Source organism: Balearica regulorum, chromosome 17 (assembly GCF_011004875.1).
Source record: "Balearica regulorum gibbericeps isolate bBalReg1 chromosome 17, bBalReg1.pri, whole genome shotgun sequence".
Classification (NCBI taxonomy): domain Eukaryota; kingdom Metazoa; phylum Chordata; class Aves; order Gruiformes; family Gruidae; genus Balearica; species Balearica regulorum.
Genome location: NC_046200.1, coordinates 2892261 through 2906682, shown reverse-complemented (window position 1 = coordinate 2906682; position 14422 = coordinate 2892261). Strand labels below are relative to the sequence as shown.

The following is a 14422-nucleotide window of genomic DNA, read 5'->3' as shown; positions in this document are numbered from 1 at the left end:
AAAAGTGTTAGAACAATTAATTAGCATAATTACAACACTTTTAAGCTTTTGGAAGCAGGCAATTCTTGAGATTCTGAAAACTGAATGGTATAGCAAGGTTCTAAGGTAGCTAAAATAATTTTAACAGCTTCTTGATGATGAAAACCTGAACCAAATAGTTGTGACCCTTCCTAAAATATTTAATTTTATTCACTCTCATTTTAATCAGCTTGTTTTTCTAATTATCTTCAGCAGCTAATTTTCAAAAATCAGTAGTTTGATGGTTTAGGACTCCAATTAAAAACAAAATCTTTATATAAAAGCTCATTTATTAAACCTCTGTACACAACAATGAACATGTATGTACAGCAAGTTTACATGAAGGATGATGTTACAAAAAATACAGTGGTAATTAAAACTGACCCACATAAATAATTTATAAAAATATTTGAAATGGTGAAAATAATGCTGGTAATCCCTGATTATTTTCATCCAATTGTCAGGATTTTGATGTGGGAAATCTTAATGTTAGAACTTTTTAAAAAACATTCTGAATATATTAAACGTATCTACAGGATAATTAGCAAAATGTATAAAGTACAGATTATTGTACAAAGGACAGATATTTAAAAAAATCACCAATCCACCTGAAACTCAAGAACAATATAAATCTTAGCCAAAGTAATGAACAGCAAACCACAAACTCCTATTTTTAGAGTTTCATGTATTGGCAAGTAAATTACTCTTAACAAATCAGCAGTCCTGTTATTCCTTAGTGGAAGGATGCAACTTGGGAAAATTCTTCTGTATTTTCTGGCTGCACTGGTGGTCCTGCTCAATATGGAAACCCTGCACTGACATCAGTCCCAAGGAAGAACAGGGCAGAGCTGTATTTGTCAAGATATTCTCTTTCCCACAAAAGGAGGAGGAAGGCTATCCGAGTTTGTAAAACTGAAGGAGGAGAGAGGACACAGGGATTTGGACATAATGAAACAAAGAAAGACCAGTTAAGATGAAGTCTTTTTCCTTTGCTGGTTTCTTGGGGAATTTTTTAACACGCTTCTTATTCGCAGATAAACACCTGTTGATTCTGCCATATTTTCAAATTCAAATGGTGTTATGCCCGCAGCAAACTTGCTCATATCAGGAACAAGACTGGAGTTTTTTGCAGGCAATTTAATGCTTGTGACCACTTTATTACCACCTGTATTTTCTCCATCATTATCCTCATGGCTGGGAGCAGGTATGATGTTATCCAGCAAGCCTTCAGAATCTGTATTCTTTTCCTGTAAGTTAAGTAAACTATCTCCTGGATTAGGACTAGTTATAGAACGTTCGTTTTCTGGTATCTGTTCACTGATGTCAGGAAATCTAGTTTCCACTGTAATCAGCTTATCGGATGATCTTTCTTCTGCAACAATATCTACTTCGTTCCTAGATGGTGACGATGTAACAGAATTTCCAGTTAAAGGTGTATCAACAGGAATATCAGAGTCACTGTTTGTGCTTTCTGCCTGCTCTAGTGCTGCCCAGATTAATCGCTGCTGTTCTTCTAGCTCTTCCAAAGTCAGAGTATCCTCATCCATAATTGAGTCCACTATTTTCGGCTGAGGAATATCACTGGAAGGATTCAACGGCGGAGTAGTCATAGGAAGAGGAGAGCGGGTGGGTGTTGAAGGTTGAGTTGGTGTAAGATTTAGTGGGGGTGTTCCTCGTGGTAAAGGAGGAGGACTTGACATTGATGGACGTCCAGGTGGCAGCGGAGGTTGGAACTGAAAACTGTTACGAGTTTGAGATCTTTGTGACACTTCCAGATCTAGAAACAGATTGAAAGGCATCTATTAGAATCTGAAATCTGACTAGGACAAGATTCAAAGTGCCAATGCTCTGATTAACTAGTAGACTTCTATCTTCTCATCCTTGGTTTTCATCTGAGATAGAACAAATGTTTTGAAGGTGTTAATAACCACTGAAACAATATTTTGGGGGATTTTAGATCTGCTAGCCATTCAAGGAGAAAAAAAAAAAAAAGATACAATACTCTCCAATGTATTGAGAATGAGCTTATTCCACACTGAAGGATTTCCTCAGTTTCTCCAGCTATTCAAACAATACTCTAAGTCCTCCTGTGAGTTTGACTAATTTTAGGAGGTTGTGAGCTTGTAACTTCCTACATAATTTCATTCAAATATTTAAGGATTTAAGGTCTTCATAACAGAAGTTTCTTTAGGATACACCCAAAGTAAAGAGATCAGAATCTGCAACCTAACATTCCAATTGCTCTGGGCACACGTGTCATATCTTCCTGCTTGGTACCAGAAGATATGACAATCACAGCAAGAGAGAATGCTTACTGTCGAGAGGCCCAAATGCAACTATAGTAGGACACTGCTAGCATATGTTAGCAGTTATATTAATTACCAACCACAACAAATGCTAATACATTGGTTTCTCTTTATGAATACTGACATTTCAATTCAGAGCAATTTATTTTGAAAATAAAAATTGTAACTAGGAAATAAAATTGCAGAATAACTATACCAGAGTCTAGGTCCATGTCAGCTGCTGGTATCTCCAAATTGTCTTCTTTTGGTCGTTTTGAATGATGAGAGCTTGACTGAGATGCAGCCCTTTTGTTGCTAGATTTTAGACTTGGCTGAAGAGAAATTATCCAGGAAAAGAAAAGAAATTAGTGTTAAACTGTACAAGGTAACATTTCCAGCTGTAACAAAACATTTAAGCAGTTTCATAACTATACAGTCATTTGGTGCCCCAGTGTGTAAACTAGACATTGAAGTTTGAGAGATTTAATGCAACTGAAAGAATTGCTGTCTTGTTCAGATTTAAGTGGCAAAAGACCATATGCATTCCTAACACAGGATTACAACCAAGTTTCAACCTTGATACCTAAATCTTATGAGACCATCACAAGTATTGCACGTCCCTTCTTGGCAGGCTTAGAATTTACTATTCAATTCCATACAGCATCACAGTTTGGGATTGAGAGCAGAGCACACATCTTCCATCCTTAACTAGGAGTATTCTGCAGTAGATAACACTAGGCTAGAGTCACATTAGAGAAGACCTGAGAATGATACAGGACCAGACTATCATGTGTTTTCTCAAGTCACTATAATAAGATTACTGTAAATCATGACCATGGCAAGTAAACTTGTCACTTTTTTGGGAAGTCTGGAATTAAGACTGTTTCTAGGCTGTAAAAGTTTATAGTAACCTTTTTCACAACTGTTTATAAAATACTGCACAGTTTGGATCTGCTTATATTAATTAAAATAATGGAATTTGTTCTCAACATGAAGCTCCTTATTGTTAGAACAGGTAAGCCAAGCACCAGCATTTCACATTTGGTTTTGTCAATAAGAAAGTCTATCCCCTTGTGCAAAAAAGAAGATATAAACAAGAGATCATCATTGGCTACACTAACTACAAGACAACTTTTTTTTTGCAAATAACAATGAGGTATGTTCACCGTGTGAAAATTAGAAAGGTAGTTAGCAAAAACATCTTTCTGTTGAGATGGCTGCATGGGGATGGAACCAAACATCTGCCATTCCTACAAAAAAAAAAAAAAAAAAAAGAGAAATAATGTTGTATACGGTTGGCTAAAAACTTGACAGTAAAACTTAAGAGAAACACTGCAAGATTAAAAAGCCAAGATGAATTCAAGTTCTCATCAAAAGCCTCATTTATCAGACTAAATGGAAGGAACAGGTATTTGTGTGTGAAGTTTTGTGTTTAAAAAAAAAAAAAATTAAAAAATTGAACTATTCTTCTAGGCTCCTGTTGGTCTCATAATGGAAATAATCACCACAGAAGCACTGCCAGACCCCACCCACAACAGCTGTGACAGATCACATGCCAATGACCTCAACAGCCCACTGCCCCAAACCAGGTGCTTAAAATTAAGAGCCAGTTGAAAGAAAACTGTCAGATGTGGAATACAAAATGTTAAACTTGGCTAAAAGCAATTGATGTTACTCCGCACGTTGTTTAGAAGGCGAAGCACAACCACTTACATCTGGGATCCCAACTGGAGTGGATATATTAAAACCTGGATAGTTTATCAACTTGGAGACATCGTAAGTGATGCGTTCTGGTTGACGAGATCCTTCATTTTCTGTTCCACCATCATCTATAATGAAACATAATTATTATTGATGTTAATTAAGAACATTACTGAAAAAAAATCCACAGGATTTAAGAAGAGGGGTTTGGGTTTTGGAATGTAAGTGTTGAGAGAAGGCTCTGTACTCCACAAAAGCAGTAACAGTGACCAAACCCATCAGATACACGCATGAAACTTCCCCAGAAACCTAACTGGGCACTCGTAACACCACCGCCCTTCATGTACCATTACTAGCCTCAGAATTTGGCATCAGGACTGTTCTCAGAGGTGCAGCACAAACGTTGGTCATTAGTAAAAAGCTGGTAAATTACTTGGTAAGTTGGGTTTTAAAAAGATGTATTCTTTGCTTGCTGGTGGTCTTATTATTTAAGAGTAAGTTACTGAACTTTAGGAAAGTATTATGGTTTCTTTCATAAAATGTAAGAAAAGAGCAGCTTATTAAAAAAAGGAAGAGAAAAATCTGACAATAGGGTCTTTGCAAGTCTTGCAGAGTTTCACAGGAACTCCATGTTCTAATATCAACCCTTGATTAGAGTGAAATCACACTGACAAAGAGTCTTCATCTACGCAATCTAATCATTGTAGGAGGCGGTTCATTGTCACAGCACAGTTAAATGAAAGGGGAGTACTTTTACATGACTTTAGAAAAGAAAACTTGATTTACAACTTTCTCACTCTTCCATGAGGACGATGAAGGTTTACAAACTAGGTACTTTATTGTCCCCTGAATAGGGTGTAGCCAGTAAATCGCCTGCACATGAAAACTGCATTCCCACAGCACATTCCTTACCTTTCCCATCGTAAAGCGCAAGTCCCGAGTGCTCCATTTCAGCCTCTTTGAGCCAACCTGGAGGATAACCCAGCTGACGCATACGATATATAAATGGAGGAAGACTCTTATCTGTAACGCCAAGTGCATCTTGAAGTTCCCCACTAAGTTAAGAAACAGAAAACAAAAAGTCCTCCAGTAAAATCCATAACTGAGTTTTGACAAAAGGAAATTCTGAACATCTTGCTGAATTTTAAACTATCAAGTTAAAATAACTTAGTTTTAGCTCAAACTATGTTGCCTGTTGATCCCAGATATAACGATTTTAGGTCAGAACCAGCTCTGAAGTTAAAGATAACTTTCAACACTTTCATTTCTTGTATGCTTACATGTTTTATGAGAATTAATTCTATGCTGAGAACAAGTTACTTGACTTGTTACTTCTGATTCATGGCCTTAACTGTAGCTATCATGACAGAAAGGGTGGAACTTAATACAACACTAAATCTACTGACGATTTCTTTGGAGACTGGTACAGCCACATTATGATTTTTTAAAACATTTGGAATAGAGAGAAAAAGAGGGAAGGGACATTCAAAGCTCAAAATTTTCAGAATCTTGCATATATTTTTAGTTTATTAGGAACATAATATATTTGCAATTTGAGTAGCCAAAGACTAAAAGCTGTCTCCCTACATTATGGAAAGTACTATGGGAAAAGGTAGGACTATTAAGCTAGCAATGAGTCTTCATTTGAAAAAATATCTGTGCAATTTATTAAACAAAATTTTATTTAGCAAATTTGAACATAATAAACCCATAGTTAAGAGCAGCAGATGGACTTATAGAACTCTGGAAAGTAACATCTGGCACTCCAAAGGTAGAAAAGGTATTCCAGAAAAGCAGTGCAACAGCTAATGGAAGGAAAAAGAGATACCTAATTACTCCTGGTTTAAATTTTCCAAACCTCTCTTCTACTTCTTCTGCATGATAACGCTGCTGAAAATTCTGATTGCTCGCTTCACCACAAGCTTCCATAAACTCCTTTCTCTTCTCACTTATACGAGCTGCATTTCGTGGCTTAAAGATAATACAATTGGGAAGTTTAGATTTGGACAATCTACAATGTATGCACTTGTTCACCCGACATAAAACTGGTACTCCTTGCCCTCAGCATGCTTAATCGTTTACCACATGGCTATGTGATACAACTACAGTTGTAATGAAAACTACAAAGCAAAAAGCCACGAGTATTTGCATTGGATCTAGAGGAGCTCTAGAACAGGAGGAAAGACTGTTCAAACAGAAAATGTCCCTCCATAAATTAAAGGACACATTCAAACCATTATACTACAAAATTTATTTATGTTCTGATTTAGTATGTTAGAATTTAAAGTATGAACAGTATAATCTAATCAACAGAGATGAATAACCATTTGTACGTCCTGACTCAATGCATCCAATTCTTTTTTTTTTTTAAATAGCGCAGTTACACTGAAACATTTCTTGGAGAGCAGCAGTCTTTTGAGTACTGATGTAGACTTTACCTTTGGACAGTCTTTCATTTGATGGTCTTCAGAACCACAATTGAAACAATGCGGTTTTGGCCTGCTTAAAAAAATGCACAAGAAATTAAGACTGAAAAATCATTCTGCAATGTTAAATGCACTTGATTATTTTAAATCTTGCTAGATATTTAGGTTTAGATTAAGAAAAAAAAAAAGTAAGCATTGCTTGCTGATTTCATATGCTGTCTTCTGCTTCTCTTAAATTGACTGTTTAATGTCAATCTTTAAAATAGAGTAACAGAATATTATTTATTTCACAGTCCTAAGGAGAACACAAGAAACGAGAAAAACAGAGGCACAGCATTGGGGAAAAAAACAAACAAAAACATGACGGCATGTGGACAGGAAAGAAAGAAAAAGAACGAAAATTACAGTGGAAAAGTAGTACCTCCAGGCAGAAATGGAGCTTTCATATCCCATATAATAGAGATCTATTGCTTTAACAGGGAATTGAATAGCCATTGTATAATTCAGGCTGGATTTCAGGAGATCTCTAATCCAGTCCCTTAATCAAAGCTGGGTCAGCTATGAGATCAGACCAGATTGCTCAGGGTTTTCTCCAGTTGGGTGCTGAAAATCTCTCAGGATGGAGACTGCACAACCTCCCTAGGCAACTTGATCCAATAGCTTACTGTCCTAAACGTGGAAAAGCTTCTCCTTATATCATGGTGCAGACAGAAGAGCATTCACTGAGGGATTTCTGCTTCTGATTAAGTATGTAAACATTTGCTTAGATAGTGCTAATAAATGAAAACAAAACCTACATACTAAAGCTTATGCTATGTCCAGAGGAAGGAAAGTGAAGATGTTAAAATACTTTTAACTCTAAAGTACAGATAAGGAATCCTTCCATTTAATATGCCTGTAGTACATTAATATCTCTATTTCTCTTATGCTTCATCATCAGAGATCTGATCCTTTTTACAATACTGAGAATCAGTTACCAGTAGAAACAAATAGGAGAGCATGCCTACTTCTTGGAAAATCCTCGTCCACAGTTTGAACAAGTTATGCATATTGTAAAATTGTGCACTGAAAACCTGGTATAGAACTGCATCTGGCTTCAGGTTTAATTTTCCTTGTAAATTCACACCCTGGCAGCAAACATTTTCAACATTATGGGGGGGGGGATGATCCCAATCTCTTACAAGATTTTAGAGAAAGATTTCTTTTCTGAACATTTATCTTTACCGAATTAGGATGGGAACCAAAAGTGGAGACAAAAGGGTGACACAAGGATGAGTGTCCAGGGTAACCCCCACATACTCCAACCTCTTGAAGCCCCTAATCAGATAGAGTGAAGCGCATCTTCTGCTTCACCTTTACACAGTATTCAAACAGTAACCTTCTGCGCTGATCCAAGTATTTTATCATCATCCCGTATCATGAGCACAACTCACTCTGCTTTCCATTCAGATGGTAGTATTTCTAATCAAACCAAAGTTTAACTTCGCATGCTCCTATATCTTTGAAATTCCCACTAAAAGCTTGCCCACACAAGCTGTCAGTTGGAAACTCAATTTGCTTTACTTCTTACCTCCCATAAAAGCTATTCAATCAACTCTAAGATCAGTCTGTCTTAAAAGCCTATAAAATAAGTCAGACAGGAGTTGTTCTACAAAACAGTAAGAGTGATGATAGTACACCAGTACAAGGATAACAAAGCAATCACCAAAAAGGCAAGCAACAGAAGCACTGAGCATAAACCTCAGAAACTTTTTACACATTGATTTTAGGCCCTTCCTAAAGAAAGTCAATAAACAAGAGAGACCCACTGACTGCAAAGCTCAGCACTGGTTTACTTAAACTCATTGTTCAAGTATGTTCAAGACTTTAGTATACTGGGGAATAATCACAGTGTACATCTGAACTTTTTGTCTCAAAACTTTATATTTAAGAATAATACAAACCTTTTTGGTTTTACTTGTATTTCTTGTCCATCTAGGGAGAGAATCTGGCTGAAAACTTGATGATATCTTTAGATTTCAATAAGGAACTGCTACTGGATGAAGCAAAATTTCAATCTTCTTTAAAGTATCAGTGAAAACCTAACAGCGCTTTGAATAGAATACTGACTCTTCCGGATTAAGTTACAGATGGGTCCTTGATATGAAGCCTATAGTATAAACTATGAACTATTTGGTAAGGTAGGCTTATGTTGTTTCCTCCTACCCAATTTCTATCCAATAATCAATTTTGCTGTTTATCAGCACTAAAACTACAACCCTCTTGTTTATAGGCAGAAGTTTCAAGTTAATAATTCTGATATGCTTCACAGCAATCTTCTTAATAATATATTTTTGGTAGAGTTTCAAAAATATAATTCACTTCTGAAGAAGGTGGAGACAGGTCATATCATACTTTTGGACTGCTATGTGTTGTCTGCTCTGCCCATTTGTCTAAAACGTACAAGAAGACAAGAGGGCCGCAAGCAAACCCGCATGGTAAAGACTAAGAGGTTCAGTAGAGTTCAGAAGCACAGCAGTTTCCAGAATCTAACAGTTGCTTTTTAAAAGAAAAGCAGATGCCAGATACTAGTCAAACTGACATGTTAATTGAGTGCAGTACTTCAGTCATTTAGAAGCATGGTACCCAATACATCGTTTCACTCAGAAGTGCTACTTTAGGCTTAATATCATCTACAGGAGCCGTAAAGAAAGATGCAGGAAGTGCATTTAAAGAACACTATCAAAGCTAAGCTGGCAGACACGAGTTTAGCTGCACTAGGCTTTGCATTTCAGGAGAAATTCCCCCTGCATCTAGAGGCTGGGAGATAGTACAAATATCATTTGGAGAACAGGATTGACTTAATGCACTATAACAGAAACAGCTTTCCAAATGTAAAATTATAGCACAGTGCATACACAGTCAAAGGCAGGCACAAGAAAACCCTGGTTAGCCGGCTTATAAAATAGCAATTTTTGTTCGGATACAAGTAATTTTTTGAACACTAAGAAATGACCTTTAACAACAAGCTTGGCAGCTAGATATTGCAGAAATGTCTTTCTGGGGCAGAAGCAATACTGGAAAACTGGGGAGATGAGGTTACTTGAGAAAAGTGGAGGAATTTCTTGTCCAATTTCTTTTTGTCATGGAGGACTACAATATTAAAAAACACTTTTTCCAACATTTCCCTTAATCCCACCTTTCAAATACTGACATTAACAAACAGCAAAGAACCAACTTTTAAAATGGATGCAAGTTCAGAGCATTCTATAACTAAACTGTATTAAAAGACTTTCCCACTGGCTCCCACATTTGGAAAAAATCACCTTAGAACATATTTGAATTTGCCAAGCCCTTTTCTTCTCCCAGATAGCAGATTTTATAGAGGGAGAACACTTATTTGTATCTGGAATGAGCTGTCATTCCAAACCTGATTACAGACTGGCCCAGGAAATTCCTAAAGTCACAAGATGTATTTATGGGGATAAGGCATTCACTCTTCCCAAGCATAAGCTTTCTAAAAATCAGCGAGCCAATCATATCAAATACTTACACGTTTTGAGTAAAAAAGCCATTAATTACTCATTAAACTTTTCATCTGTAACGACTGATACGGTTTTGATAGAAATGTACAAATTACTGAGCAGAATTTGAGTTCAATTTACCGACTGGCATTCTTTGGATTTGACAAACGGAAAAAACCCCTTGTTTTAGTAAACAGGATACTTAGGTATTTCCCATCCTTCTGTCAGCTGTGGATTCTCATTTAATATAGGCTGTCCCAGTTTATCGAGACAAAAATTGGTAAAATACAGAACACTTCCTACAACCTGTAGAAAAAAAGTCAGAAAATTGTCAGAAATGTGTCAATATTTAGGTCAGATTTTGGTAGCATTTCTATAAATTTACACTGCTTGAAATACTTCCAGGTTTTTTTCCCCCACTCTGTAAGAATTTACAAGTAATACACACCCACACCTGTACAAATAAGTATTTTTTCCACTGATGTAGCCAAAACATGCTGAACTTAACTGCTATTATGCTGATAAATGTAATTTAACAAGATCTTATTTTAATGGCAGTGTATACTGAATACGTAGAATGAAGAGTCAGACCTACCATTGAAGAGTATATAGTCAAAAACTTACACTAAAAGCTTCTTTAATTTTTTTAGCAGAATTCGAGCTTGCCGTTTTACCATCCTCTTCCAAAACAATACTGGAGGGCTGACATGAAAAGTAAAAATGCAAACAACTAATTTAAAGTAACAGTAAAAAGAAGAGCTCCTAAATTACTAAAGTACGGAAAAGGTACAGAACATAGAATACAGTTTCTACTTCTATTCCTTCATGAAACATTAGTTAAACAATAAGATGGAGATGGCTACATCAGTCATGATGTTTTCCACAATCCAAAGTATGACACAGCTCATTTCTAATATTTTCTTTGATGAGAAACATGCTGCATAAGAACATCTTTATTCTTATCTGAAAAGCCAAGAGAAATATGGAGAGAAATGTGCCATTTCACCCTTTTATTCAAAGTGAATGCTAAAAAGTGAATGTTAATTAAAACTCAAAATTCTAAACTAAATATTTCCAGATTCTGTTGCTCATCATGCTCTTATATATACTCAAAGTTGGGCCATATACTGTCAAAAGAGGCTAAGTTTGTACTTCATAGTCTTTTCTTGATTATTTAAAACAACTTATTACTTTGCTTTTGCACAAATTTCACTAGGAACGTTTTTAAAGCAGCATTTTCACATACAGAAAGGGTATTTTTGTTGTCCTGGTCCTTTATTTTTGGAACAAATAATTACACAACGCTTGTTTGACAGTTACTTGATTTGCAATTAAACAGGACAAAACATCTAGAATTCAGCTATTTAGCAGTGTAGTATTTTGATATTCCCACTATAAAGATGCAAGAGAAGGAGCACCTAATAACTTGAGTTTTAAAGTACCTGTGGCTTAACATTGAAGTGCGTTTTTTCTTGTTCACTTCTCTTCTGCTCTTCGTATTTCTGAACTAAACTAGAAATAAAATCTTCAATTTCTTGATGATACTGCCTGTAATGGAATTAAGAAGTATACAGAAATGAAGACATGAACAAGATTGAAACATATGCCAGATGTCTTTTTTTTAAGCATTTACCATTTACTACTCAAGAACTCAGAAAAGGGGCAGTCATCTTCTCTCCTGCCCTCCTCCCAACCACTACCAACATGAATGCAATCTATTCTTAGAGAGTGCCTTTATATTAGTGTGGCAAAAAATCAGCTCAGAGGCAGGGAAAATTTAGTTTACTACATTTACCCACAACACTCACAGAACTCACACTGTTACTCAAGACTCACTCCAAGTTCCTGGAGGTCACACTTCATGACAAAAACAGATATTGCTAATGAAAGCAACAGACCTCCTCTCATAGTGCTCATTATCCTTTCTCCCCTTCAGGCTTAACAAGTTTATGTTATTGAATTAAAACCCTTTGGGCAAACACTAACACAGCCAGACAGTCTCGTTTCCTGTCAGGATTGTTTTTTCTTGGGAAGTACTTACTTAGAAATGACATTGTTCATAAATAAAATCTGTAACAGAGGTCCATCAACTTTGGAGTTGTCCACTACAATTCCACTAGAAGAACAAAACACAGACAATGGTTACTGTATTAGCTGTACTGTAAATATTCCATATCTGTTTTAACACAGCAAAGAGTCTTCTTTTAAGAAGTTCCTATTCACTTAAACAGAAGTCATCCTCCTCCAAGCAAAGCAGGTTGCCTTGTGTGAGGTGGAAAGAAACCAAAGCAGAACATCACGCTACAGAAATTTTCTTCTAACTGCGGTAAACTGTTATAAGATCTCATAAATAAGATCTCTTATTTATTTATTGAGTAAATAAGACTTTAATGTACTTGTTCTCACTGCTGAACTTTACAAAAAAATGTTTTCCTAAAGGCCACGTAAGTTTCATAAACAGACAGATACACACAAATAAATAAAGTTACAGTAATACAAACTAAGTTCTTGGTACTCAAGTCTAAAAGACTTTTCAAGAATGATAACGGCATTTCAGAAACCCAACATCTGAGCAGGGACGGGGACATAGAAACAAGGTTTCTAAAAGACGTGGCACACCTCGTTAGCTCAGGCAGCTATTATCTCAGACAAACTCTATTTCAAACATATATACGTCATATGAAGTGTTTTAAGTCAGCATTAACATACCTAGGACGAGTCAGAATATTCAGCTTCCTTCTAAGTTCTTGATGTTAATTTATTGTTAAGGAACATTAACTTCTTCAGAAGACACAGATATACATCTTAATTAATTAAAGGATCAAAACAAACAAGAATTCCACAGAATAACAAATGGAGTTTCAGACCTTCCTTTTCACTTCACAGAGGATTATTTACAAATCCATCTGTTGCTGAAGAAACGCAATAAAATGCAAAGAAAACCTCCCACCAGATGAAAAAGAGGACTAGTTGTGACAATTCAAATAGTATAATTCATTATATGCACTATGGTTGAATTGTCAGATTTACAGCACTTTATTTTTAGCATATCTACAACCATCACAAAAAAGTCAACTGCAAGACACACATACTTGTAAATAGAAAATAAACTATAAAAACCATTTTGGATTCCACTCTGCTACTGTATCTAACACAAAAACCCTTTAGGAAACCACTCACAATTTAACAGTTTAAAATTACTTCTAGCTATGTTAAAAAAGGGTTTTCAAAGTGAATGTACAGCTATTTGTTTTCCCTAGAAAGACAGAAATAAGAAGTCCAGCGTCAAGTGTTCTAACAGTCAGCACAGCACTCAGGAACCCAGCTACCTCCTTTGCCAAGTGAGGCGATGCTGGCGCGGACCTGGACATTTTGAGGATAAAAGTTTTCAGAGAAAACTCCCTCTTAAAGCGACGGAAACAGAAGCCGGGAAAAACCAGCCACCGCACCGAGATGCGGCCCCGTAGCGTCCCAAGGAGGCTGCCCCCTCCCCACCGAGCTCAATTCTCATCGCCCTTCAGGAGGCGCCAGGGCCCCGACTGCCAGGCAGAGCCCGTCACGGCCTTCCCCCGCAACGGCGAGGGCCGCGGCAGGCAGGAAAAGCCGGAGCCCCTCAAGGCCGGCCCGGAAGAGAACCGGCGGCAGGAGCGGCGCACCCCGTTCCCCCTCCCCGGAGCAGGCCCTGCCTCTCCCGTCAGGATATTCTCCGCCCGGAGCCGCTGCACCGTCTCCTCGCTGTCCCGCAGCCGCGCGTAGAGCTCCTCCATAGCTTTCTCGGGTCTCTCCTCCTCGCTGAGGCGAGGCGGTGGCGGCGGCACATCATCTTCCTCGAGCTGCTCGAAGAGCTCGCGGTCCCCGAAATCCACCTCAGCCGCCATCTTAAGCTGCAGCAGGAAGGGAGGGGCTTGGGGCGGGGGAGCCGCCGAGGGGGCAAAGTGCAGACGGAGCCGCCGCTCGCAGCGGGAAGCGCCGGGCGGGCCCTAGCCCCATTGTGGAGCCGGAGGACCACAACTCCCAGCATGCAATGGCCGCAGCCCGCCCTGGCGGCGCCGGGCTCCGGGCACCGTGCCTCCTGGGAGACGGAGTCTGTCCGCTGCGGGCGGGGCCGGTGCGTGCTGGGCTTTCCGCGGCGCACGGCCCGCCGGGAGCTGTAGTTCTGCGGAGGAGAAGCGTCCCCAAAATGGGAGGCGGCAGCTCATCCCAGGAACCAGCTGCTGCATTGCTCCTTTTTTTCTTTTGTTGTGCGTGGGTGGGTGTTTTGGATTTTTTTTCCCCTTCCTCTCCGAGGGCGGCAGCAATACAAATACAAGAGTCTTTTTAAGTAGGCTGTCTGCAGTGAGGCCCCCCGTGAATTGCATCCTGCCCTGGAAAGAGTCACACTCCTGGTTGGGCAACTTAACCTGCTCGGATTAGAGGCTTTCTTGTAAGACAAACTCACATAACCTACTACAAAAGTTAACACACCTTCCAGTACTTTCAAGTACCAAAG

General features: G+C 38.2%; 1 protein-coding gene across 4 annotated transcripts; it reads right to left on the bottom strand.

The window, feature by feature from the left end:
• Positions 1-288: 288 nt before the first annotated feature.
• On the bottom strand, positions 289-13857 carry ZCCHC8 (zinc finger CCHC-type containing 8). Of its 4 annotated transcripts, none has more exons than XM_075769673.1 (14): positions 13637-13857; positions 12643-12685; positions 11975-12049; positions 11376-11481; positions 10558-10635; positions 10136-10239; positions 8374-8439; positions 6443-6503; positions 5833-5975; positions 4917-5059; positions 4017-4132; positions 3470-3553; positions 2521-2635; positions 289-1795 (listed from the first exon to the last, which is right to left on the bottom strand). In XM_075769673.1, exons 1-14 carry the CDS (start codon positions 13809-13811, stop codon positions 987-989), a joined length of 2118 nt encoding a protein of 705 aa, XP_075625788.1. In that variant the 5' UTR covers positions 13812-13857; the 3' UTR covers positions 289-986. The 4 variants fall into 4 exon arrangements, with proteins under 4 accessions (XP_075625788.1, XP_075625787.1, XP_075625790.1 ...); XM_075769672.1 differs by having other exon boundaries at positions 848-1795; positions 6443-6506; XM_075769675.1 differs by lacking the exon at positions 13637-13857 and adding an exon at positions 13297-13392 and having other exon boundaries at positions 848-1795; positions 6443-6506; positions 12643-12714.
• Positions 13858-14422: the final 565 nt, after the last annotated feature.

Coding starts and splice junctions, on each gene's coding strand:
- ZCCHC8 (XM_075769672.1), bottom strand. CDS start 13,811: ATGGCGGCTGAGGTGGATTTCGGGGACCGCGAGCTCTTCGAGCAGCTC. Junction 6,507..8,373: donor ATACAAGTAAAACCAAAAAG/GTTTGTATTATT, acceptor CATTTTTTTAAG/CAGGCCAAAACCGCATTGTT. Junction 5,976..6,442: donor AAATGAAAGACTGTCCAAAG/GTAAAGTCTACA, acceptor ATTATCTTTAAG/CCACGAAATGCAGCTCGTAT.